This window comes from Geospiza fortis, unplaced genomic scaffold (genome assembly GCF_000277835.1).
Source record: "Geospiza fortis unplaced genomic scaffold, GeoFor_1.0 scaffold447, whole genome shotgun sequence".
Lineage (NCBI taxonomy): Eukaryota > Metazoa > Chordata > Aves > Passeriformes > Thraupidae > Geospiza > Geospiza fortis.
The window spans coordinates 530,129-557,902 of NW_005054467.1; the positions used below are offsets into that span (position 1 = coordinate 530,129).

General features: G+C 36.6%; 1 protein-coding gene across 1 annotated transcript in view; it reads right to left on the minus strand.

Annotated features, from left to right (window-relative positions):
* FER (FER tyrosine kinase) overlaps positions 1–27,774 on the minus strand; it is a 143,816-nt gene that overhangs the window by 78,689 nt on the left and 37,353 nt on the right. Inside the window, exons 9-10 of the mRNA XM_005428029.2 lie at positions 25,047–25,236; positions 1,906–1,998 (exon numbers count right to left, since the gene is read on the minus strand). Of these exons, the coding sequence (XP_005428086.1) occupies positions 1,906–1,998; positions 25,047–25,236 (283 nt within the window). The remainder of the gene's footprint in view (positions 1–1,905; positions 1,999–25,046; positions 25,237–27,774) is intronic.

Below are 27,774 nucleotides of genomic sequence, written 5' to 3' on the forward strand. Positions count from 1 at the left end.
CAGGAAATAGCTGACCACATTTATTAGCTAAGTACTAATTCGTGAAGCAAATTTGAGCTGTATACATATGGTGAGCTTTTCTAACACACAAAAAAACACTAAACAAAATACAAAGCAAAAGTAAAAATTAGCTGAAATTTATATATTGTAACTGAAGTAATTTAAGTGTCATTTAAGAAACAGGTAATTAAGACTGCACTTGTTACTAGATTTTACTTTCTGACTCAAATGAACCAACACCAATCTTACTTCTTCCAAATATTTTCCAAGGTTTCACCAATCCTATCTATCACGTATCTACAGCCAGATTTACATCAGCTTCCATGGAATGAAATCAGAGTGTGGCATATAGACTACTTAAAATGACACTTTAAGCCAATTGACATTTTGACATTGACTTTCCCTGATTTAATCTAAGCATTTTAGTTCAAGATTTTTTTTTCAAGGTTTTTTTTATCTCAAGATTTTTTTTCTCTTCCAATTTTTCTCTGAAGCAGTTTCAGGTAAGTTTTTTCTGTGGTTTGTGAAAGCGTTTTGGTTTATTTTGAAGTCATAAGTTTTGTAATACATAGAAACAGAGATGAACACTGTCTCACCTACATAAAGAACAGAGTTCACAGAAATACACATTTTAATCAGTTTTTAATATTAAATGCTGTGTTTTTACCACAACTAGAACTTTAATAAAATGAAGATCATAATAATGTGGAGATTTGGTTTAACATCAAGGATATTTTAATATTTTAGCAAGGTTTTTCCTATTACTTTTCAAGTGCCATGCAACTTCCATGTTTTTCAGAGGAAAAGCCTTTCTACCCTAATTTTATCTCATGATTATATTTATTTTTCCATTCCTTCATCACTATGTACAGTTGTCCTCTGTACACAACATGTATATTCACACATATGTAATTGTTATCTCTTCCACCCCTTCTGAATACTATCTAGCTTAAATATGGTTTGCTGTGCCCTTTAATGGGTCCTTGGATGCAATCCTGCAGCACAAAGTAGAAAACCCATTGCTTCTGAAGTTTTCTCAAGAATGCTACTTTGAGCTTGTATTTTAGGTGACAAGATCACAATTAAAAGGCAATTTTAAACAATTTTTAAAACTTCACTCAACTTTCTTCCAGGGTTTTTTTTCCCTTTTGTTTGGTTTTTGAGTTGTGGGTTTTTTTTTAAGTTGGGAGGGTTATGGTGATCACATGTTCAAGAAAAAGGCAGAAGGTTTTCAAGTTTTCAAGTATGATCTGATGGATCCACAAGCAGAGTCTCAAGGATTCTAACTAATCTTGCAAGCTTCCATATGAAACAAACAGAAGGAAATACAAAAGTAAAACAAACAAGGACGTTTGTCCAGCAATTACAGAATTTTAACAAAAGCAAACTGTATCTCAGAGATACTCAACAACCATTTTTAGTGGGGTTTTAAGCAAGATTACTTCAAGTAACTTATATAGCACCAGCAGTAGTAGCAATAGTAACAATATGCTTAAACATCGGAGCTTTTTATAAAAAAATATGGGTAATACAATTACTGCAACAATGGTCAAAATTGGTAAAACGTGTACGGCCATCTAACCTAATACAGATTATTATCATACAGTGCACTTCAAGAAAATCAGCCTCATTGGGAAGAATACTCTGAATGATATAGCACCACTCTGGGAGCTGCAAAGAACATACAAACAATCACAACTGTGATTCTCCTGAAGTGTGGCAAGTTGTTCTGACATGCCATTATACCATGATATTATCCTGTATGTTGATCAGTCAAAACAGTGTTTTAATGTAATTTTTGTCCATTCAGATGAAAATGTATGATGTTTCAAGGAAAAAGAAATCTTATTTAAGCTGAAAAAACAACAGACTATATCACAGCGCTACAGTATTGGTACTACTTACCGATGATGAACCCAACATGGATTTTGGAGACCTTATAATTCCAGCTATGGAATGACGTATAGTGTCAAACCTTGACACTTTATCCTTCTTGTCCTAGGAGAAAGGCCATAATCTTTAGTGAAAAAAAGCAAATCCATGAGATCATTAATTTATTGGAGAATGGACAATATAGAATCCTGAATTTCACTTAAATAAAAGATAGGGGCTGAACGGCTATTGATACAAGCCAGGAAGAGTCAAAATCAGCAGGATTAAGCAGAGATCAATTTAACCACTTACAAATTCCATATTCACTAAAATATTCTGTGCAAATATTTGAACTATAAAGAAAACTGAAATTCTTTTATACTCCAAAAACAAGAGACATAAGTCTCAGTTCTCCTGAAATACCTGAAATTTTAAAGGGACAATGATTTGAAAATATGTAATAAAAACCCCCACATAGTAAAAAACCCTACATATGTGCATTATCCTTACTTAATAGATTTTTAGGTTTTTTTCCCTTTATTAACAGGTCCTTCTCTAACAACAGACTACCTGTAAATATTAGCACCCACTCGTGCAGGTAATAGGAGCTATTTCTCTTCTGGCATTATTGGAAACCGAAAGTGCCACTGTCACTTCTGACAAGCCACTGCCCAAATTTAAAATTCTGCAAGAAGAGGGTTCTGACTGGAACACTGAAACAGCCTTTAAGCATCTCTAGTTCAGCAGAAGTCAATATAAATTCCAAGGTCTCAAAAGCTGACTTAGTCCAAAGACTGTATTTTTCTTCATCTCTTACTATCAACTCTCAAACTAATAACAACCTTTTAAAAAAGTATTTTTAATATGGTTTATTACTTGTAAATCACCTTCAGAATCAGCAAAGATACTTCAATGAGTACTCACAAAGTAAATAAACTTGAAGCAGAAAAATCACACATTAATAACCTCATTCTAATTAGCTTTAGGTTAACTCAAAACTGTAAAAAACTGATAATGAAGACAGACTACAACTGTTTGCCAGTGTTACAAAGAAAAATTGCTTCCAAGTTTCCAATGTACACCTTTGAGAGTAGAAACCAAAGATCTCACAATGTAAGAAATGCAGCTTCAGTTTATTCCAAGATTTCCAAATAAGCAACAAATCTGCACACCAGATTTAGCAGCCTTTGAAAATTATTTCCAAATAGAGTTTATTTTACAAGATACAAGTTAAGCGCTCTCTTAGCAAAATAATGCTATTTATTTTTTAGCAGAAGTCTGCAATTTGCCTTAATTTGTACGCTATTGAATAAAAGAGTGCAAAAACCAGCCAAATTGTGAGAACTCTGATAGGGAGCGCATCTGTCACAGAAATACTCATTAACAGGGTGCCCACTTACCCATCAATAACCTTTTTATACATTTTATCAGACTCAAAATTGTCATATACTAAGTAATTTAATTTTAGTAAAACAGCTCTGTGCTGAAACCTGATTTTTATTCTTATGATGCTGCTGAATTAAACTGCTTACACCAAAAAAAAAGAAAAACCAAAAATACCCTAAAAAAAATCAACAAACCAACCAAAAAGAAAAAACCACAGAAAAACCCAATAGCAAAAAAAAACCCAAACAAAACCAAAAAACCTCATTAATAATTAAGACACAAAGTCTGCATTAGCTTGCATGCTGGTTGTGGAATGATCTACTCCACACATCTCCTCAGAAGTGAGCCATGAGATTTAACACCAATTATATGTATATTTCTTACATAACAGGAGAAAATAAGTTACCAAAAGATGTACAAACTCCACTTCCAGAACTCAAGAGCTCCCTTTCTAGTGGACACTAACAGCCTGCTTATCTAGCAACAACATCAAACTACAAGTAAGGTTCTACATTCACCAATTTCTCATTAACAAAAATATATTAACAACAGGGAGCTTTTTTGACTCAAAATATCAGGCTCAAGCCCTGGGACAACTTTGATAAGCGCCACTGAATGACATACAAAGACAAACTGCTGCATTAAATAGAGTATTGAAATGTGGATTTAAGGGATAAACTTTGGCTTTGTTCAAAATGTAGCACATTTCCTGTTCCAACTGTAGCACATTTATAAACAGTATTTAGCATTTCTACAGTTCTTTCCCCTGACATATTGAAACTAGTCTATATCTTACAGCAATGAAGATTCAGAATTTGCACAGCAGGCAAAACCAAACATATGACAAAACACAACTGTAGCCAGTACCGAGTTTATTTATTCCATTCCAAGTATTTTTAGGGCAACCTAGATAAAGCTAAAGAGCTACAACAGTGGTCTTCTGACTTTTTCTGCCATTGCCCAGCTGCAGTGTGCCTTAGAAGGAACTATTTGATCTTGCAGGAAACCTGTTTTTCACTCAGAATATTATATAAATCAGTATAAAGGGATTTTTTAATGCACATTAAGTATTTTTTTTTCTGAACTAGTGTAAAACTGCAACCCAGAACATCCCATCTACTTATTTTTAAATGTATTTATGTACATGTGTGTGTACTATCTTACTAGTTAAATCAGGATGTTATTTTAAGTTTGATTTACAAAATAAAAGCAAATACACATCACAGCTGTCTTTCAGTGATCTCTCCCCAGCCACATCAAATTTTGAACCTCTTAGTCAAGACACTCTCAATTCAACAAAGGATTTAGTAGTTGAAAGGATTATTTCAGGGTATTAGGTAATTTAAAATTTCTGAAGGGACCTAGTAGAGAGCAGAGGCACTATTCACTCAGAAAGTTCATTACAATTCCACACAGTGCTCATTCCAACAGACATCATGTCACCAAACAGAACAAACATGCCAAATATGAAGTCATGACAAAAGTTGCAAAGTTATAAGAGATGTGACTATCAGACTAATTAACCTGATCTAGACGCTGGAAAGGTATTAGGAATTCTGCTTCAGGGATGCTATAGAGAGCATTATGGAGTATTACACCTACTAGCATACAGAACACAGCCACTAAAGCATATTAGCTGATTCAGTTTCATTTCAGTTCAAACTAATTAGTTTCAGAAAAACAAGAAAATGGTAGCATGATTTCTCACTTTATTTTATACAACACCAATTTCACTAGAAAGCAAACTAACCTGTAGAGCATAATAATTTATGTAATAACTGAATTACTACAGAAAAAATTGTACTCTACCATTAAAAAGTTAGGTATGTATGCAAATACAAGCTGTCATTAGAAAACATTTTAACCCATTTCTTTTAAGTGTGTTTAAACACACCTGTGTCATGGGAACACATAATAAAAATTATGAAAAATGCATGACTGTTATTTCCCTTTTTAGGACTAGCCATGTTTCTAACGACTCTCCAGAACAAATTGATATTAACTATACCATAAACTAGACACAACCGAGGCGGGGGATATCATCAGGTTTATCAATGACAAGCTGTGGGATGAGATGCCATCCACTCACACCACTGAGATGCCCACAGCCTGGGGTAGGCAGGCAGGTCAGCAGGAGAACACCTGAAAGAACACCAGGGAATTTCAGCCACCCCAGACACAAAGTCAGCCTTGCTGGGAGCCCACTGAAATGCCTCTACACAGCCACAGATAGCAGGGGAGTAAACAGGAAGAACTGGAGATGCGCTCACACTTTCAAGGCTATAACCTCACTGGTATCACTGAAGCATGGTGGGGCAGCTCCTGTGGAGTGTCAGAATGGAAGGATGCAAGGCTGTTCAGTTTTCTTTCCTTCTTAAGAGGGGAAAAAATTACTTCAGCTTTTTTCAAGAGATGTCACAACAGAAGACAACCATTCTGACACTCTTCCATTCTTTCTCTTCTCACAAGTGACAGAAAGAAGAAATTAAGCATAAGAACCAAAAAACAAGAGCAGGATTCAGGTCAGTTGAAAACCATGAGTGAAGCACCTGCTATTTTACTTGAGGATTTCCTCAACTGCATCTTTATATACGCCCAGAATCTGGGCTTCTGTGTTTCCTATGTTCTCTTTGGGGGATCTTGTGCAGTGTGAGATCCTGCATGGTTTAGTGGATTTTTCACTACAATTTATCTTCCATGGTCATGCCCTTTAACTGATATGTTCCCGTGGACAAGTGTCTCATTTGCCAAGCACACAGTCTTGTCACTGAGCGCAATCACTGCAAATCTTAACAGTGTATGAGAAATAAAACAATATACCCAGCAGAGTGACACAATCAAAAAGGCAGACCAGATGAGTCATTGTCACATCAGTATTTTCAATGAACATAGGCAAGAAAAAGCAACAGGGAAAAAAGGTTTTGCTTAAATTGAACTGTGTGATGTAAAAGCCCAGAAGAGTTTTTTAGCTGTATAAATCCAGGACTAGGGCTGTATTTTAGATGTTACTATAAAAGAAAAATAGTCTATACTCTTTTTAGAAAAGCAATGAAGTAAGAGGCTAGAGAGAGATCTAAGAAAAAGATAAAACAGAATTAATGCTTCTGAGGGACAGGCAAATAGTAACACTACCAATCAAAAGGGGAAAATTATCAGCAAGAGACAAAGGACAATGTAGCATATATTGAATATGCCTAAAAAATTAGTCAGCCATACATGTACAGTGATATAAATAAGCCCATACTCTAATATTATTCCATTCAAAGAAAAAAAATGCCTCACGAGTCAGATGTGAACTGTCCACATGGATACAGAAGTTGAATGTGGGCTTGCAAATTAAATCACAGAACCTTCACAGAAAACTTAGAGGAAATGTGATGATGACTCTACAAGTCAAAGAGAAAATGCTCTCAGAAGAAAAGGGATTTCAATTAGAAGAAATTAATCAGTGATATCTAAAAGATGAGAATGATATCACTGTTTCTGTAATTTGGCTAGGGAACTGGTCCTCAGGTATTTTGATGAAAATTCAGTAGAATACAAGGGCTCTAAGATAAATTTAGACAGGGAAATTCCAACAGCTACTGCAAACGATGTTCAATGAACATACAGATGAAACAGGCATACAGACAGCATCTGCCAGATTAATTCATACAGTTTTTGTAAAGTGAATGCTAGCTTCCTTTCTTGTTTGAAGAAACACATTCCCTGATGAAGAAAGTGCAGAACAACATTCATCTCAAGGCTTTAAATTTAGACAATGGGCAGAACAAGGAATATTTTTGGGTTTTTTTGAAGTCTACAGAAGTATAGAGTGAGAATGAAGTTTTGTGATTTACTAGCAGAAACTCTTCAAAACAGAGAAAATAACTTTCTGAAAATGATCATCTGCATTAGTCACTTCAAAAGTGGACATTAGACGTTATTAAGGAGTGGCCCCAAAAGCATGTCACAAATTTATACTGTGACATTAACTATGGCCTGCCAATTGATCAGTGGATATACTACCCACAAAAAACTTTGTGTGTCTGTTTTACAGCTGTTTGCACTTACTGAAAGAGATGTAAATGCCAACATATTAAAATTTGAGCATACAGCAGAACATGGCCAATACCCGTAAAGCCTGTGACTTGGTTTCAGAAATAAGACTAATCTTGTTCCTCAAAACACTCTTCTCTGGCTTTTTAGGTTTTTTTTTTTTTTTGGTCCTGCTCATGACAGAACTAAGTATCTCAGAAAGACCACATGTAGAAAACCAGACAAAGAATCATGCCATCTTTACAAAAAACACAGAGTATTTTAATTATTAACATGGCACTCACACATGCAACCAGTTGCTAGTTGGATATAAGCTGATTGCTTGAGTTGAGCAGATCATCTCTTTGGAGCCCCTTCCCAAGAATTATAATATGCATTTTCTTAGTTTACTATAGTAGATATCTAGAACTGTGCAGAGCCATGTAGGTATAATACACTTATTAAAAATTTAAATATTCAAAGCTAATTAAAAATACGTTGTACACAGTGAAACCAATTAAACAACATAGGTATTCAAAAATCACTTTATGATAAGGTAGCATTTTCTGCTTTAAACACCTTCCAAAGCAGCAGAAATTATGCATAATTGATGTATAAATATTATAAAACACTGCACTGGATGCAAATTAATGTTATCTATCCTGCATTGCAGGGGGCAGCCTGAAAAACAAGACTTACTAGTGCGAAATTTGATAATTGTTATAATTTCTCAGACCAAAAGCATATCCTAGACTATGCCAGTGGAGTTATAACCTGTAAGAAAAGGAGAATGACAATTCTTCAGAGCATGTCTTTGTCCTCCAAGCACCTGTAGTATAAGATAAGCCTTACTGATTAAGATCTGATGTTTCTACATCCAACAGTCATGGAAGGATTTTCCTTCAATATTTTTTAGTTGTTTTCTGAATCTATGTAACTTATTACAATGCCTTACTGTAGCAACCAGTTGCACAAGTTAATTACACATTTTTGAAGAACATGTTTCTGTGCTTGTTTTGAATCATTTGACTAATGTGGTTATTTGATGAGCCCTACTTCTTGCTTCTGCAAAGACAGAGAAAATTCATTATTCCTTATTCACTTCCCCCATGTATCCCCACACCCAACACATCTTTATCACAATCCCCTTCATTGCACTTCTCAAGTCTGTAAAGCCCAATCTACTTATTCACTAATTCACAGAAGCTCCTCCACGTATATGAGCATTATCATTTTGTCTTTCTGAATTCTCCTACATCAGTTTTCTAATTAAGGGAGGTGAAAATATAATCGGTTACACAAAGCCAAACTCTTCTGTGGTACATAGCAAAAGGACAATTTGCATTAAGAAAAACACCAGTTAAGATACTGAAAAAAAACAAAAACCTCACCATGAGTACAGGGATCAAACACTGAAACAGGTTTCCCAGAGGGACTTCCATCACTGGAGCTGCTAGAACCTCAACATGCATAAGGCACTTTGGAGCCTGGTATAACATTAAAGATGGCTCTGCTCTGAGCAAGAAGCAGGACCAGATGAACCCCCTGAGATCTTTTCCAAATTAAATTATTCTGCAGTTCTATGGCATTTGGAAAGCAGGTGCACATCAATTAATACAGCGATGTTATGTTTTCTGCTCTCTTCTTTCTTCTTTTCCTGAAAATTTCTGGCATGCTTTTTGATCACTTCTAGTGACCTCACATCTTCAGGAACATTTAGACCTTATTTTGAGTGGTAAATCAGAAATCATTAATGGTTTATGTGAAATCAGCCAGTATTACTACAGGCTGGTCTACAGGAATGTAGTAACACAATACAATGTCAATATTAAAAGTTTTTAAAAGGCTGTTAGAAATAATACGTCCAATTTGTAAAAAGTTCAGGAATTTATTTAACTTACTATCAAAAACATTTGTTTTCATTCACAATAAAGTTTTTTTCTCTTTTGATTGCTTTTATGTGTTTCGTTTCTTATATATCAGATTTTGAAGTTACAACAGTGGCTAGAAAGTAATTTAAATTTTTTTTCCAGGAAAACAGCAGCAAGAAAAAGTATTAAGCAAGAGACTGGTGAAATATTTGGAGACAAAAACCTGAAAAATCTTTGGCAGATTTTACCTAGGAAAGGTTCGGCTATCAGCAAACACTCTGTGTAAATAGATTAATTTTTAAAAAAGAATTATGAATACTACAATATGATTGACCCTTCACTTTCTTTTTTAAATCCCTATCTATCATAACAGAATGTACAGTTAAGTTGTCTGCTCTGTTTTCTGTTTTAATTAAGACTTTCAGAAGGCTAATTTTTCAAGCTACATATGAAATGTCAGGGAAATGTCACCTTCATCTTTTAAATAATTAGCAAATCTTCCAAACACATGAACATGTATTAAATGTCTTAACGAAAGTCAAGCACCTCTTAATGAGGGTTAGCAATAATGTTTCCAGAAACACAGTCCATTTTAACTCTTATGTACACGTAACAGCACTTTTATTTTTAAAAAGATGATACTTGGATTTCACCAAATTATCATCAAGAATGTCAACAGTTCTCTAGAGAGAAAGATCACTAAATGTACCTCAACACCTAAGCTGAGGCTCTGAGATCTTGTATAAAAACTGGTTTTGTGGAAGGAAAAAGTAGCCAGACAAGGGCTTTTGCAATGCAGATAGGCCCCTGAAATTAAGTATTCCTTCTCTGTTTAATGATTGTATCTCTACACCACTAAATCCCAAGACACCTGTATCCATTGATCATATAATGATGCCAAGTAAATTACACCTGATTTCAATAAAGGCATTTTAACAAACCAATTAAAACTTTTGAAAGCTTACGGACAAATTTAGAATAAATAAATACTTCTTCAAAAATAAGTTTAAATGCTATTACCTTATTTAACTTTGGAAACATATAACAGGTAAAATTAAGACCTCCATCCTTTAAAAACCTCAGGCTTGTATGTACATTTTCAGATATAAACTGTTTCTCTGATTTCAAGAGCAGTGTTATTAATCCACAATGCCATTATTAACTGAATGTACAAAAAATTATTATTTCTCAAAAAATCATTTTACTTGTTTCAAGTAATAAAAAACTATTACATTTCAGTCTGCATGGCTCTTATTATACACGAAAGGGAACTATCTTTTCATGGCATGGTCCTTCTCTTCCTTGGTTGCCATTGCCACATCACAGTAACAGATCTCCAGACATACTCACAAGTTCTCTCTTGCTATAGTTCTGTGCAAGCTCATTAAGTTGCAATGGGAGAACATAAAACAGACTGCACTGAGTACCCATAGTTGTACTGCAGTACCTAATGTTCACAAAAGCAAGAAAGCCAGCATCTTACATCTGCTGGCAGCTAATAATTCTAAAAACCAATGGCATGAAAAAAAACAGTGGCATGGTGAACTGGCTGCTGGTGAAGGTCAGCATCTGATAGGACAACATGCTCAACATTCAGGCTGTGCTGCTGCTTCAAGAAAACCAAGACCCACAAGTCAAGAAGTAGAGAATAAATGTGCATCCACAAACCATTTCAATGTCAAGATTCTTAGGAGAATTTTTCAATCAAAGAGACTAATTTTATTCTTTAGTACTGCATACATCCAGCTGGAATAGTTTCAGGGTTTTATGACCAGAATTCTCAGAAAAACAGAGAAATGCAGTAGTGCTTGATGCTGCCCCAGAGTTTTAATCAAGATCAACACTACAGTTGCCATTTGGAGTGGCCAAGTCTTCAACTTGCAATATATTTTTGAACTGGTTATATGCATCTATGCACAAAAAGACTGGTCTTGCCATCCTTCTTCCAAGTTAAAAAAGAAAAAACAAAACAAAACAAACCCTGAGCTAGAATGAAAATCCTTGCTAAGGTAATGGAAGAAATTGATTTTTTCTACATAAACACCTGTTTTGCAGCATTACTCCTACTTGGAAAACTGCATCTCTAATGAAGTAGACTGTGATAAAACAGCAACCAAGAAATCAGTACTCCTCCACTACAGATGGGAATTAGCATAGGAAATAAAATTTATGTCCTGATGCTTTCATATACTCATTTATTCACAAAACCAAGTATAAAGGTGGAGAGTTGTTTTGGCACTTGTTCAAAAATTACAGTATTCTGTAATGGCACTTCCTCAATAGAATGATGAAGTTTTAGGTGTACAGTAATTAGCTTCAGTTTTAAAAAAGTCAACATCAAGCTTTTCAAACCAGAAAATATTACTCAAGGACCAACAGAACTTTATTACAACTACTGGCCTAATAAAAAGAACTACAGTCATGACTTTGTGGGCTGGTAACAAAAAGCCACAAGTGAAGAACCTCTGGGCTACATTTCACAAGAGGCATGCAAAATTTTCCAGTGAAAGTGCCTGAAGAACTAAGCTATGCATACAGTTCTCAACACAATGAAGTCAGCAGACCAAGCAAATACAAACACAATGTCCAGGACATTTTTACACAAGGATCCAGACTGGTAAACATAAAGTCTTGCAAATAAATCTCCAAAATACCTCAACTCCTAATGTTCTCTGCAACAGTCTGCAGCTGAAGTAAGGAAGTGATGAAGATCACCCACAGCTACCACAAGCATGTTGACGAATTCCTGAAGAGCAGTGTGCATGCCAAAGAATGCCATCTGGAACTGGAAATTGTCTTTACTAGCCACGAACTTAAAATAACAGTAACAGGCTTGCCAGAAATCCATATATACTTACACATCCTGCAGACTGAGAAGCACAAGCCATTCTCCTTTCCTCATTACAACCTGTGTCAGTTATTTTAAAACTATAAAACCCTACAACAGGAAGCCAAGCCACATTTCAGCAGAGAACAAAACAAAAACAGTTCTCATTCTTTTATTCCAGATCTGCACAGGCAAAGCTTCTCCAGTGTCACTGAGTACAACGGCATCAGTATCTTCACAAAATGTGATCTCATAAAGTAAATCTGCATAGCAGTTTGTAGGTGGGGGACTATAAGTCAGCACAGAAGAGAATTACAGCTATGAGCTGCAAAGAGGTGATTTATTTCTGCCATTTCTGGAGGTTAGTTAGAAGACGCTCGAGTGAAGTACAGGGAATGGAGAACTAAGGCAACAGGTCAGTGAGAAGGACAGTTTGGGGAGTTTCTTCCTAGAGATTCTGAAAAAAAAATTCCTGACCTCAAGTCAAGCAAAGGTTCCATCCAAAACATGGTTTTCTAAGGAGGACTGCATCTCTTTAAGTTCAGCATTTTGTATCCAAAGACATGGGAAGACAACTGAATCAACTAACTGGATGCTGTACCAACTGCATAAAGGGAAAACTAAAGCTATGGGAGCAAGTACTCTGTGCATTAGCAAATGAAGCAGCTGATGCTGCTTCCAACTGTGCCAACAGGGGGTTATTCAGCCCAAAATATATCTAAATGCAGTATTTATAAACATGGCATGAACTGACTACGGCATTTGTTAGTGACTGCACTTACTACATCGGTCAATAATTTTAATTAGAATGCACTACTCACTAACAAGAGGAATGACAGTCTTTCCAGATCTCATTAAATATATTCAAACACTGATGGATTTGGTTGGTTTTCAGCCACATTTACACTCGGTAATACCTGCTAAAGATAAGCGCTTTACAAAGCCAGTGGTGGAGTCCAGATCTTAGGCATTTAAGTCAAGAAAGTCTGGTTCCTGGAAGGGATTAGATGTATTGGAGTAGCTGAAACCTGAACAACTGTAGGGGAAGCAGTGGACAAAAGTCAATGTGTAAAGAACAGAGAATAAGAATAGCATCACTATATTGCATGACCCTGAAATCCATAAATCCTCCTATGGTTCAAAAGACGTCAAAAACTAAACACCCAATAGCTGCAGGATCCCAGGCTGCAGGCAGGGACCTGCAGCCCAACTTCAGCAGAAGTCCATGCCAACCTACAGAAAACACTAAAACTAGGGGGGTGAAGTGGGGAAACCACCAAATTTTTCCCTAACTTCACAGGAAGTTCTTACAGGCAGCAGAGATATCCTGTCTGCCCAGCCAACGACCATGCCATTGCACCAGAGGGGCACTGTCTTTATGTTTGTCATCACACTGTTCTGACCGGTACAAAGTTACATTTCTTCACTTCTGCCCTCTACACACTGGCATCTACTAATCAAGTTTCCTCTTATAATTCATTAACTGGCTCGAGCTGACTCACTGACAGGCTCTAATGAAACCACATGGCAAATGCTGTGTCAGGCACCAAGAAATGGCATCATATGTTAAGTCATCAGGCAGGATGTGAAGCCCTTTTCTTCTCCCAATAAACAGTGTTACTAAATATGGACTGGTGATTGCAACCTGTTTGGAAAATCCCACTGTGAGAGGGCACATTTTGTTTATCACAACAAAACAAAGTTTCATGGAGTTGATCCTGAAGAGCTTCAGTCAAATGGGACATGACAGGTTCTTAGCCAGATCCACATTTACATTAGATGTGTTAAACAATAAAACTGAAACTTTCATAACTGGAAAGAGCTTGCAGTATGCCTAGATTCAAACCTGATCAGGCATTTCTGTCTGACAGCTGTCTGGCAGGGTTGTTAGAATGTGATGTTTACTTTTGGTCTTGACAGATACTTGTTTATGTACAAATCAGCCTGCATGTTAATAGATAAAATGATAGACCAACTTTGTGACAGCTTTAACACAAGTTTAGCACCATAATTGAGGTAGGCTTAATAAGTAATCTTTGTAGGGTGCCAAAACAACAAATATCTGCCAATTTTAACAACAGAACAACAAAAATGCAAACCCTCAGAACTGGCAGTGTTCAAATTCAACTCTGAGTGAAGCCTATGGTCCACTGAACTCATGCACAGATCACAACTACAAACCTAGACACAAACAAGATTACTTTGAAAATATAAATATCAATATAAACATGGAGGACAGAGTCAGTGTGTAAGTCTTAGTAATTGTATCAAATAAAAGATTTCAATCCTATTCAAGCTGAGGTTCATAAATTTTATCTAGCATGATGAACCAAAATAAACAAGGCAGCACTTTTTCTACAGAAATGCAAGACTTTGAGTTATTAGTTCAGTCAACAGAGTTTCTTTTTTTTATTTCAATCATTATTTATTAAAAAGCATCTGAACAACCAAGCAGTGTTCCCTCAAATTTCATAAGCTGTATTTATTTGGCATACCCAAGCTGCTTGTTGAATCAAAGACCAGTCTCCTCTGTGACAGAAGAAACTCCTTTTGTGCCCACACACCCCTGCCCTAAAAAATCAGTATTTTCTAGTTTATAGGTATAGTTATATATGATTCAATGCATCAACTTCTTAAAAGGTATGTTAAAGAAAGTAACTGATTAAATACTTCAGTCATGTTGGTTGAAAACCCTATTTTCCTCACTATTTTTATTACATATTATAAAGCTAAAAATTTCATTGTCACACAGTTCCTGAGACACCAAAATCAAATTGCACATACAACTATCCACAAAACCAGTGTTAATTTACATGTTATATATAAAAATCCCTATGGAGTCAACAGATTAAATGGACAAAAAGCAGCAGCAGTCTCAAGCAGACCAAAACACAGCCACAGCTTTGCATACTACTACAAAACAGCCTAAGAAGAAAATAGCTGCATTTTTGTCAAAAAACTACCTCATTTGCCCATATAAAAATTAGTCTAAAACAAATCATTCCTTCATTAATGGTCCTTATGTAGTTGTCACGTATTACTGTGGCCTGGAACTTGAATCATCACTAAATGAGCATAACCACATTGTAACAGAATCCTATTAGGTAGGAAGCGTTTATAATTCCACTTGCAGGTTTGGCTTTCCCCACCCCCTACAGAGAAAACATCATCTCCCCTTCATGCTCTAAGAGCCAATAAATTAACATAAGAAAACTGAATTTATATCAGCTGCACTGAACTTTGATTTTCCTTGAGGATGTGTGTTTCTCTTTCAGACTAACAAAATACAAACCTAAAAGGTTTTTAGTTTTTTTAAACCCAGAGTTACTTCTTTAACTTTTCTGGTTTTATAAACCAAAAGTTACTTTTTTTGTTTGTTTGTTTGTTTCATTGTTTCTAGCTCAGAAGTTACTTTTAAAATGTTTCATTTTTAGAACTCTCTAAATACATCTCCCCTCACTTAAAAGCCATACAAAAACATGCATCATTTTTCATTACAATTGCCTGTGGCCAGCTCAGTCACATCAGCTCCTTCTGTACTGCAACATTCACTGCATTACACTGAATTCAGTATAAAAATCACCATGCTCAACTGCTCTAAACAGCAATTAGCACAAAGGACAAAAATTTCAGCTTAACATGATACAGACACTATCAAGACTGTCAAGCATCTCATTTTAGTCCCCCAAACCCCAAACCAATATATTTGTGTTTCCATTTTATTTTCATTTTTATGGCAGTTGCTAAGTAAATGCTACAGGTTTCCAGAGTGAGGTAATTTCAGGTAGATATTGTGAAAGTCCTCATTGTTACAGAGTTCTAGCAAAACTAAGTAAATTTAATCTAAAGGGGAATGACAGAAGTTTGTATTATATATAAAGGCAAACATTAAGTGATTTTATTTCATCTTAGTATGCATAGCCAAGATCTAGGAAACAAAACAAGTCATTCTGAGGCACATCAGAAACAAAAAATTGCAGATATAGCTCAGGTATATTACTTGTATACTTTTCTTGGAAATTATATATATATATATTGTATATTTTTCTTATGATACCATTTAGGCTGTGATTTAGCATTCAATTTACCACAGCAGCAACATGTGTTGATGAAGTCAGTCTCGTGATGATGAGCCACACTCTCACAGAAATACTGTCCCATGAAATTACACTGACAACTGCTCTGTCTCCAGCCCTACATGAGTATGCTGTAGGTTTCTCAAATCCTATGTTTGGTCCTGTGTCCTGGACAGGCTTTGGACCCACACAATAGTCTTGTCCTCAGCACGGTCCCTGACCTCTTTTCATTTCACTCCTGATAGGATTCCTAGGCACATTCTGAGCCCAACTAAACACTCTGCTGCCTCTGGAGCTGCCAGTGTCTGGCTCTGCCACTCGATCCTGTATTTGGTTTCTTTCCTTTTTTCCCCTCTACTTTTACTAATCTATACTCTAGCTTCTAGACACCAATCAAATCTTGCTTTCTTCAGAAACTTGACAAAACCATCGGATTTAGGAAATCATTTTTCTTGCAGAAATATTTTGCTGTAACTTCCAGAAAAGAACCTGCTTTTGGTCTACAAAATCTTACAGTGCCCTAAAAGTAAAGACCTTCAATCATTTTCCAAGAATTACAAATGTCCACACATCTTGGCTGTGACTCCAAGCTTTCTTTCCTCTAGGATGAGTACATCAGTTTCAGAAACTCCTGGATATCTGCTATTTTCTTCATGAAAATGTCACTGACTTTCTCACGCTACCCTAACACAACAGCCAAAGAGAAATTAACTTTCTGATGACCTGTTTCTATACTTCCCTTACAAGAAATTGAGATAAGTATCCTAGAATTTTTTGACAAGATTACAGTGACTACCACTGTCTCACACAGAACTTTAATTTTCCCTACTATTAAAGACTATTTTGAACAAAGAACAACCTCCATGTCTCTTGGAAAGAGGGCTTCACCTGTTTGAATATTAATATCCAGTGTTCCTTATGGTCTACATTTCCAAGACAACTACATGGGACTGGCAGACTTGAGTCACAGCTTCATGTTACAGGCAGGATATCTTAAGCAATCTAAAATCAGGCATTAGTGCTGATGTTCAAGCACCAGGATCCCAAACTGGCCAGAAATGTTTTACATCTGACTGCTAGATGACAAAAGAAAAAAAAAAAGGATTATCTGAAATATGCTATTTCACTTACCTCACTGTTAAAAAGCACCAACAGTAAAACCCAAAAAAATAAAAAGGAGAACAAAAAAATGGCTCTATAACTTAAAGACAGTGGTCTGAAAACTGGATTGCCATTCTGGTTTCTCAAGTCTGTAGCAGGCAAGAACTTCCCCACATGGCAGAAAAAAACCAGAAGCTAAGCATAAAATCATACACTTCTATCTGGCAGAAAACTACCAGTGACACTAGATTAAAAACACAAATCCTAATTCTAATAATTAATTTACAGCAGATTTTAGGAGTTTTAGAAGCATAATAATTGCCTTTAAGGACAATGGTATTTTTAATCAGGCACTTAAAAAGGAAGAGAGAAAAGCAGAGAAGTGATTTAAAGCAGCCAAATTCTATCACATTGCTTCCTGTGCACTGCCTAGAGGCTATGAGAAGTGAGCAATCACACTAATTCAGTCCCATCACTATGAAAAAAATGCAAGAAGGCAATGATGTTGATTCTGGCAAAGAATTACTACTTTCCTCCCAGCAAACAGAGAAACATATGCTGGATACTCGTATGTGAATTCTGTTTGAAAGGAAACTTCTGTGTGAAGCTTTCTTAACCTACAGAGAAGATTCATAGTGAAATAACAAATTCCCAGTGGGTATGCAGTTCTGAACATTACTATGGTGAAGCCTTCCTCAAGGAAGAAATAAAAGGTCTTGAAATATTTTCGGCAGCTCAAGAGAGGTCTAGGTATCTCAAGTGCTTATAACTCTCCTTCATACAGAGAGAGTAAACTAATTCTGCACTTCAAATATTCTAAAGAGTTCTGCTTCTGCGAACGATCCACCTCCTTCAATTCCTCAAAAATTTTGCTTATACTTCTAATTTCACTTTTCCCCAAGACCAGGTTATTTCTCAACACATTTTTGATAGATAATATGCTAACCTTAAAAAATACTTAAGTTCTGAGCCTTAGTGTGCGAACTTAGTCCAGCCTTTTACTTCAGAAGTCTCTAGGCATGTTCAGTGGCAAGAGTCTTGACAGCTCCACTGACCTCTTTTCCTGTAAATTCTGGACAGTCAGTTGGACAAAGTATGACTGATTTTATCTGCCTACTGACTTATTATCTCCTTTTGTATTATTCTTCCCCTGATATATGTCCATCAGCAGTTGGGATTTAAAAAAGAATCTAGAACATATTCACTAAGAGAGAAAGATGAATAGAATTCATCTTCTCCACACTTCTTTAAAGCATCTGACATTTGGGGCACTTTTGATCCATGTCAAATTCTGGCTGTAAGCCAGAAACACAGGTCCAAGTCAGCAAGCTTGGAAAGTGGCCATAAAAAAACTGAACTTCAGCTGTCCAGGCAGCCACCAAATAAAACTGTTTATTTCCAGGTCTTTAATAAATAAATAGGCAAAAATTTCTACAGCATGACTCTACTGGCAGCGCTTCCTCAGCGGAGACTAAAATAAAAGAAAGGATAAGGATACCTCTGGCCCTGGGTCTATTGACAAGAAAGTTAAGATCTTGCAATAACATGGTGGAAGTGTACAAGATTTATAAATATATAAATCAAATTACTCTGAAGGGCTCCCCTACCATGCTCTAATACAATCTTAGTTTTATATAAATGTCATGAGCCTCAAATCAGTAGAGAATTACTTACACAGACAGATAAGGGAGATGTTTGGTGATTACAGAGCATAAGAATGTGTCTACCGAATCAGTAAGAAAAATGAAAAATTTATCTCTACTGTTACTTTCTGCAATTGCTGCAATGGCCTGTCTCAGAAGGCAATCACTTCCTTGCATCTGTTTCAAAATAAAGAACCTGCACAGTCTGACACAGCAGGGGAAAAGGAACCCCCAAGAGTGCGGCAGTTCTCTCAGCAGATTACATTTCAGGACCTTGAGATCCAACATCTAAAATGTATGCAATGAAGCATCTTTAAAGAAATCACAAACTCCTGCAAAGCCTCTTTCATATCTGTGTAACTAACAGTGAAAAAATCAAAACATACAAATTGATTAAATTTGTCAGTTACTATTTTAGTGAGAGTTATGAACACATTCTCTTCAAATACAAAGCTGCAGAACAAGACTCTGGCTATTGGTTTATTGATCATACTAATTAGAGGACCAAGTCTTGGATTCTAGAAAGCAAGGATGGAAAGATAAAACATTCACATTAGGTAGAATAATTTACAAACAAATAAAGTAGCACTTCAGCTCTGTTTCATGTATTTTGCTGGGTTTTTTTCCTTGCATAATGACTGAGATCTAATTTTTTAATTACCACAACCTTTACTAAAAGCTGGCATATCTTATTTTTAAAGCTAAGGATAACATCTCTGAAGCCTTTTAAAAAGAAATAACAAATAACAGAAGTGATTAGATATGAGGTGAATTTCTGTGGGTTTTTTTCATTATGCTAGAACAGATAAAACCATTTCCAATTGTGTACAGTTTTAAGCCTGGAACTCTACTGGCACAAGGCATTACAACATCCCAACGGCTGTACCACGGTGCTTCAGCTTGCTTTTGCCATGGGCATCTCTCCCGAGTTCATGCTAACAGCTTTGCCTTATTCAGTCATAACTAGTCTTCTGGCACTGAGCTCCACCTGCTGACAAGTCTCTCAAGTGTTGCAGAGCTTGCACACCAAGTCTCAGTTTTGTCAACCAGCTCCAGGAAAATGCTGCAGTATGCAAAATAAATCTACATGAAACACTTCTACAGTGAGAACAGTATGTAATTTCAAACACATATTCTTAAAAGTCATGAGTTTATGCCTTCATAATTTTTTTATCATGTATGGAAAAAAGAAAAGATATGTTAAAGTGGTACAGAGATTTCACTATATGATTGCTAAACAAAATAAATTACTATTTTATATTAACTGAATTGATTGCCTGGTTTAAGAACTCCCTGAAGACTCCCTATACAGCAATAATTTCCAAGGCAATACTGATGTTGTAAGTTTAAAGCTTTACCATGAAATGCAAATTATCATAATTGTATGTAATTACCTGAGTAAATGTTTAGCTGGTACTCCAATATTCAAAAATTAATTATGTTTTTATTTCTAATCTGATCATCAGACATATAAAAATTTTGTTGCTGTTGTTTTCTTCATTTGAATTACCATGGACTACTGCCATGCTTTGTTGATCACATCAACAGCAAAAATACACCTTATGTAACTCAAGACCAATGACAGGCCATACATCTACTGACTGAACACCTAAATGTGGAAAAGTTAGGTCAAGCAGCTTCCAGTTAAATTTTATGAAGTGACGTAACACCTTGGATACTACTGAATTTTTGTCAAAATATATCTATTTACATGGAATAACCAGCTTTTTTTTTTTAGAATCTTCATTCTTAAAGTACAGAAAAAAAAGTGAACTATAAATCTCCCATTAACACAGCGAATGGCATAAATGCATAACTCTAAGGGGCTAAAAAACAAGATTTTCAACTTATAATTATAATGCTGATGGCACGAGGTCGGTCTTGCATGGATAAGTCAGTAGAAAAGTATAATTGCTAGTAACAATAAAATGTTTCATTTTTCCATATACAATGATAAAACTGCTAAATGCAATGTTCAGAAATTTTTGTTTCACTCCATGTTATATCCTGATTGAAAAAAAGAGAATGATTTAGCAATTTCCTTTTTTCCTTAAATGAGTACATGGCTACCAATACACAGCAAATATACTTCAAAGAATATATTGACTAAAGCAAACCATATGGAAGACACTATCAGAATACAAAACTCCCTCCTTTTAATAGAGGCAAAAAAGAACAAGGAAACTAAGTAAAAACACTCACATAACATTATACTGTTTATAAAAACATATCTAAAAGCATTTCAGAATTTCACTCTGTTAGTATTCTATTATACAGTTACCTAATATAAGAGAAGGGAAACAAAACAATTTGCAAACTATTTCATCATGAAATTGGCTCTATTTATATGATATAAATACTTAGGAGATATGAAACAAAATTGCTTTGCATATCCCTCTTTTATATTTTAAATTACAAAACAAAAAAAATACTTGCGACTTGAGGACATGAAAATTTGCTTCATATGGATGCTAACAACACAAGCCAACTATGATTTTCTAATTCTTAGGGAAAAAAATTGCAAAACAAGTGTTTACAATTAATTTCTGAAGAGTAATAAATAACTATATTCAAGTGTATCAGAGTAACATTTAGATGAACTGCTCTCAGAAAAAGAGAAAACGTAATTAATTTATAGCTGAAGAAACAGTCATCCTCTTGAATGAAACCAGGATGAGCAATCAGCAGCAAGAACATTTAGTTTCTGATATTTTACAGTCCTATATTTTTAAGGAGTTTTACTAAAAAAAAAAAATTAATCCCAATTTAAAAATCACCACTATGTTTATTTACAGAAACAACCCATCAGAGCATTATTTTTCCATCTTGAGATATAGTCAAGACTGACAGATCAGGGTGATGCCAAACATAAGCACAGACTGAGGGAAAGAAGAACACATCAAGAGCAGCCCTGCAGAGAAGGACTCCTGGGTGCTGGTAGACAAAAATGAGCTGACACCATCCACTTGAAGCCCAAAGGGTCAGCCACATCCTGGGCTACACTCAAAGCACTATGAGCAGCAGGATGATGGAGGCGACTATTTTCCTCTACTCTGCCCCTGTGAGATTCCATCTTGAAAACTGCACCCAGGTCTAGGGTCTTCAGGACAAGAAAGAGATGGAACAACCCCAGAGGAAAGTCACTAAACTGATCATAGCGCTGGAGCACCACTCCTATGACAACAGGCTGAGAAAGGAGTTGTTCAGCCTGGAGATGGAAAAGAAGATCTCCAGGAAGATCTCACTGAAGCCCTTAAGTACTTGAAAGAAGCTCACAAGAAAGATGGAGGGTGACTCTTCATGCTGGCGGACAGTGATATAAGGGGAACCAGTCTTAGGCTAAAAGAGGAGAAGTTCCAGCACCTGAGCAGAGTCTTACTCTGTTGGGAACACAGCTCTGGCACAAGCTGTGGGAGAGGAGACACCCCCACTATTGACAGTGACCCCCCATCACCACCTTAATCCTCTCTGCTCCATTGCAGGGTGACAGCAGCAGCCCTTTCTTGTGCAGAGAAGACAGACCTGACTACTTCTGGCTCACTGGAGCAACCAGCTGGGGAAGAGGCTGTGTGAGAGAAAAATGCCCCAGAGTCTGCACTACCTCTCAGCACTTCTACTGTGTAGCTCAGGTGTAAGGACTTATCCAACATCACAGGCATCAAATCATTTAACAATCACCTCAAATCCCTTCTCAGAAAGCAAGGACAATAACAACACCATCAGGCATGCTTAGGTCCTGTCTTTTTTCAAGTCTAAAAGCTGGCACAATTCCTTACGGAGGTGCGGGAGCTCCTTCAGGTCCGAAGGGAAAAAATAGCATGAGCAGCAGAATGAACAGGATCCAGTGCAGGCTGCAGTAGATCACAACCATCTCCTTTCTGAGGCAACATGTGCGGATCCCAAGGCAGCCTCAGTACCAATGGCCTGTGTGTAAATGCTGTGTCCTGTACATGTAAACGCTGAACTTGACTTAGCTGTGCAAATAAATATGCCTGCTTTCACAGTTAACCCTGTTTTCAGTCCCATTCAGTCCCCTGTACAAGACAAGGACTTCCACATCTGGCACCCAAAAAATAAGAGTGCACGTCCAAGAGTGGCTTAGCCCTTCTGGCAAGCTTTGCCTTGAAGAAGCAAGGAAAGTGGTAATTCTGCACAATTTATTCTTCAGATGGATCTTAACATATCACACTTCATGACAGGTCCTCTCTGCAAGGCAGCTTGAATAATCTGCATTATTTTCACAAAAGGTGAAGGCACTCCTAGCTCTCCGATAACATAGGCCAGATGGAACTGTATAAACTAGAGCAAGTTACTTAAAGTACACAATCCATGTTAAAAATTAATGTTAACATTATCTCTGGCACACAAATGCACACCTGATTTATTTTCTCAAGTTGCCTTAACAGTAAATTTTACCTACTGGTTTAAAAAATAAAACAACAAAAACCAACATTATCCGCTATTTCAGCCTACACAACATCACCTTAGTGTGTTAAATATTTCTGCCTCCTTTTGTACCAACTTCCTGATTCTGTTTTACCTTCTCCCTGAGAAGCTGCCCTGACTGCCTCTCATCATTAGGTCCCTTTCTAATTGCTCTCATGGCTTTTCTCTGCAACCTTGCATTGAATTAAAGTGCCAAGATTTTGTGAAGTGGTGGATCTTGCTGTAGTGGAAAGTGTTGACAGGGGTTGGAACTAGGCAATCTCGGAAGTCCATTCCAACCCAAACCATCCTATGGCTCTATGTTCCCCCTTCCCCTGCCCTCCTGAAGAGGCCACTGTGCCCTGAGCACAGAACCAGCCACCCTGTGCCATCTGCCCAGGGGCACTGCAGGCCCATCAGTGGCTGCACTGAAGGTGATGAGCCCTCTCACCTTGAAGGTGACACTGGAGGTGACCCAGTGCTGGCAGCGATGGAGCCGCTGTGTCTCTGTCCTGTTGGCCCTTTGCAGGCCTGTGCTCAGCACACAGGATTATTTTCTCCCAAACACTGAAACAGAGGTTTAGACACCAGAAAGCAGATTTCAGCAACCTTGAGCTGAAGGGAAAGAGTACCACTCTTATGACTAGACTCACCATCTCAACTAATACTAGCAGACACTAATCACTAACACTACTACAGGATATGGTATTAAGTAACTAACAAGACAGCCTGCACCAAAAAGACTCCAAGACTCCTATTCTTTTGCAATCATTATCCTGATCCTTCTTTTCTCTTCATCTTTTTGTACTTTTTTAAACTCCTTCTAGGTCATGACAAGCATACAAACTTCGTAAAATAATGTTTTGTACCAGTGTAAATGAGAACCATCTCATAGTGCCTTGTAAATATTAAACAGCAGTGGAAGCAAGAGAATGTTGACAATCAAGTATAATTGTAGAATGGGAATCAAACGGTTCCACAAATAGACAGAGGAAGAAAAACAGCTCTCCCCTCAGAAACAACTATTTAATTATCATTTCACAGAGCTACTGCCCCACGGGCCAGAAAGAATGTCAGGCTAAACCTCAAAGAAAAAAAGTCACAAATATCTCCAACATGTCAAAACTAATCCACAAAGGCAAAAACTGTTTGTCCTTTTAGTAAACAGGTGCTGTTTGTTTGCTTTTTTATTTGGCCTACAAACTCTGCACACAGATGCACACAACTGAGAAAAGGAAGTCACACAAAATATTAGTAAAGTAAGGTACTTATTTAAACTATAAGAGGTCTCATCAGACAAAAAATTTTCCTTTTCATTGTTAAAAGCATGTCAACTTTTAAAAATAAGTTGTAAAGAAACCAACGCTCATTTCTGTTTGAGAAAAGAGTAATTACAGTACATAAAATTAATTTCTCAATTACATAACATGTGCAGCAATTCCAAGAGCTTTTGCTGTTAATTTTCTACCTACAACTGTAAATTTATTTCTTCAACACAGCCAAGGAAATTACCAGTAGCTACTCAGTCACTTATACTAAATCTATGTAAGGGTTAAGACTTTTCTTCATTAAACAGTGTAATGAAAATCTAAGCATCAAGAGTAGAGAAGATGAATCCAAGTCCCCACACACAGATCGTTATGAGTTACTGCCACTTAAAAAGAAAAAATATCATGCAACTGAACTTCTTGTCCAAACAAGTCCCCAGAAATGCAAAGTGAAGCCCATTCACTTTAAATCACCTCAGTGAGTAGCTTGATACTCCAATCCCAGGTCTGAAGTACAAAGGCAGGGCTACACAATTCAATAAAACAGATGTAAAACCTACCATAGAAGTCACTGATCTGGCATCTTCTTCATAATTCACTACAGGTGGTGGCTCTTTCCCATCATTCTCTTGAACCTTTTGTTCCAGTAGTTCTTTCTGGGCTGCAAATTTTGCCTCAGAGCATCTTAACTGCTGGACTGTTTGCTTAAGTTCTTCAAGCGCTTGCTTTTGGCTCAGCAAGAGTACAATACTGCAAAGAAAAATAAAAATTTAACAATGTACATGCTTCAATATGGTCTATTTGCTTCATAAAATCTGGGGAGAAGAAAGCATGACAACTCCTCAACACTATTTATTCAAAGGTGAAGCAATTCTAGAAAATTTTCAGAGCAACAAGATAATAAAAGCAAACACTCATTCTCTTCTGTCTATCACAAAAAATAATGTTTAATAAATATAGGTGGAACTCCTGTTTTCATCCACTTTTGACTGAATTGATAAACACTGGGGTTCCCCTCCTCCCTTAGAGAATGAGAAAATTTTAGATAATTATTTGAAGTGATGAGAAATTCACTCCAATCAGTGTTGTTGTCGCAGTAATAATTTGCAATATTAAATTCCCCTCACATCCACTATAAATTCATATGGCATCACATAAGAGGTATCTGTTTTTTCCTCTGCACTGTAAGTATTTCTGGACTGGGTTATAACTGTCTTATGAAGCTAAATAAATGTATCTTTATGAGGAGCTAAAAGCAACTTTTCATCTTCTGCTTATTTTTATAGCTCTTCTCTGAATACTATACTCATGAATACTTGAGACAGTTGTGATTAAATCATATTGAAGGACACACATGTAGAGTATCTGCAGTTACCCAGATGACTCTATCATCCCAAAGAACTACCAAAATCAAAGACTGACAGAAGCTGCCTAAGAGACAGTATCATTCACAGTATAATACAGACACCCTTATAAGCACTCAACCAATGCCCAGTGACCTGTGGTCTACAGAAGATGCAGAGTTCTCACAGTCTACAAGAACAGATGAAGGAGGTAAATGGACCAGAACTATGAAGAATGAGGACAATATGAAGAAAAATCACAGTATTGTGTTACTCTGTATCTTCAGGATAATCCCTTGAAGACAAGCCCTCCTGCAAGCCCTACCCTTGAAGAAAAAAAGAAAGGCAAATGTTGTTCATGCAGGGATTGATCCTTCACAAAGTGATGCTCAGCCAAATGAATACTCAAATGGGTTTCAAATTAACAGGGGACCCACCTGTCATAAAATCCTCTTTGGCAGGAAAAGATACAAATTGTATTGATACAGGTGGGTATTATATCAAGTCAGTAATAAGCAAAACTCCTCACTATCAGCAAAATGACTGTTCATCCAAAAATGGTAAGCGTGAGGCATGCAGACACAATTCTCAAATCTGAAACTGAAATTTGGCATGGACTTGTACATATTTAAAAGCATCAGAGAAGCAAATGAACAACTATTCTGAAGTTATCCTGAAGATAATGTGTTTTCATCTGGTCTCCTTTGTGAGAGAAAAAGGACATCACCATGAGAAAATAACCATGAGAATAAGGTTTCAACCATCAGCAAGGCTTTGGGTGAATACACACTGGCTGGGGTAACATCCCCAAACACAGAATGGTTTCAACTGATCAGGACACAGCAATAATACAACATACCCTGAAAAGTCACTCACAAGCTAGTCTCTTTCTGAACTGTGGCAAAATGGATTACAATCTGATTTGGTTTCCCAAATCCAACTTTCAGTGCTTGCCACTCCAGTCATGCATGAGGAATTAGAATCTATAAACTAATTTGCCCGTGGCTTGCATGAGTGCAAACTGCAAAGTTCTTATTGCGAGTAACAGCTACAAGCAACTTCACAGAATGACATCTTTTATGAAGGATCCCCACAGATCACAGCAACATTTGAGAAAGTGGTAAAAAGGTGTACTAAACCAAAACCTAAATACTCAATATGCTACCATGTTTTAAGGGCAGATGGTATGCTTGACATATACATATATAAATAAAATACAATTAAAACATTTTCTGTGTTGGAGGTGATATCATCATTTGAAGATGGAAAGGGATATTAGTGCAGGGATAGTAGTACCAAGACATTGCCACAAGGTATGACCTTATGCAGTCATTATTAAAACCAATGCTACAGTTGGACAAGATATTCTGGGGACAGTTAACATCCTGAAACATCCTGAACAATTGCACTGCAGCTAAAAGGTGAAAAGGGAGTTTGTTGGAGGCAGGCATGATCAATGACAAATCAGAACAAGGATGATTTCAGGGAAGCCTTTACTGTACAGCTAGACATCTAAGCCAGATTCCCTGCCTTTTAATAAAAGAAACAAGTACTGGTGCAATTTGAACCGAAATCATCTTCTCAACACCACAAACATCTGCTAAAGGATCAGTCAGAGAAGCCTTCACACAGTAAGAAACACAGTGAGGGTCTAAACTGTTTTCAGGGAGTGATAACTGGTAACAAAACAATACTGAGGGGAAAAAACCCAAACACTCCATTAAACTCAGCTAGTTCAAATACAGTTTATCCTTTAAGTAGCATACAGCAAAGAAGACAGGTCAAGAACCAAAAATTGGAAAACACACTGTGAGTGCATGTGAACTTCACCACAGAAAGGACACAAAATATCTATTTGAAACACTGACAACAGATACATAAAGTTTTGGACAAGAATTAAATACTATACAATATTTCATGTGACAAGGTTCCATCAACAAAGAGC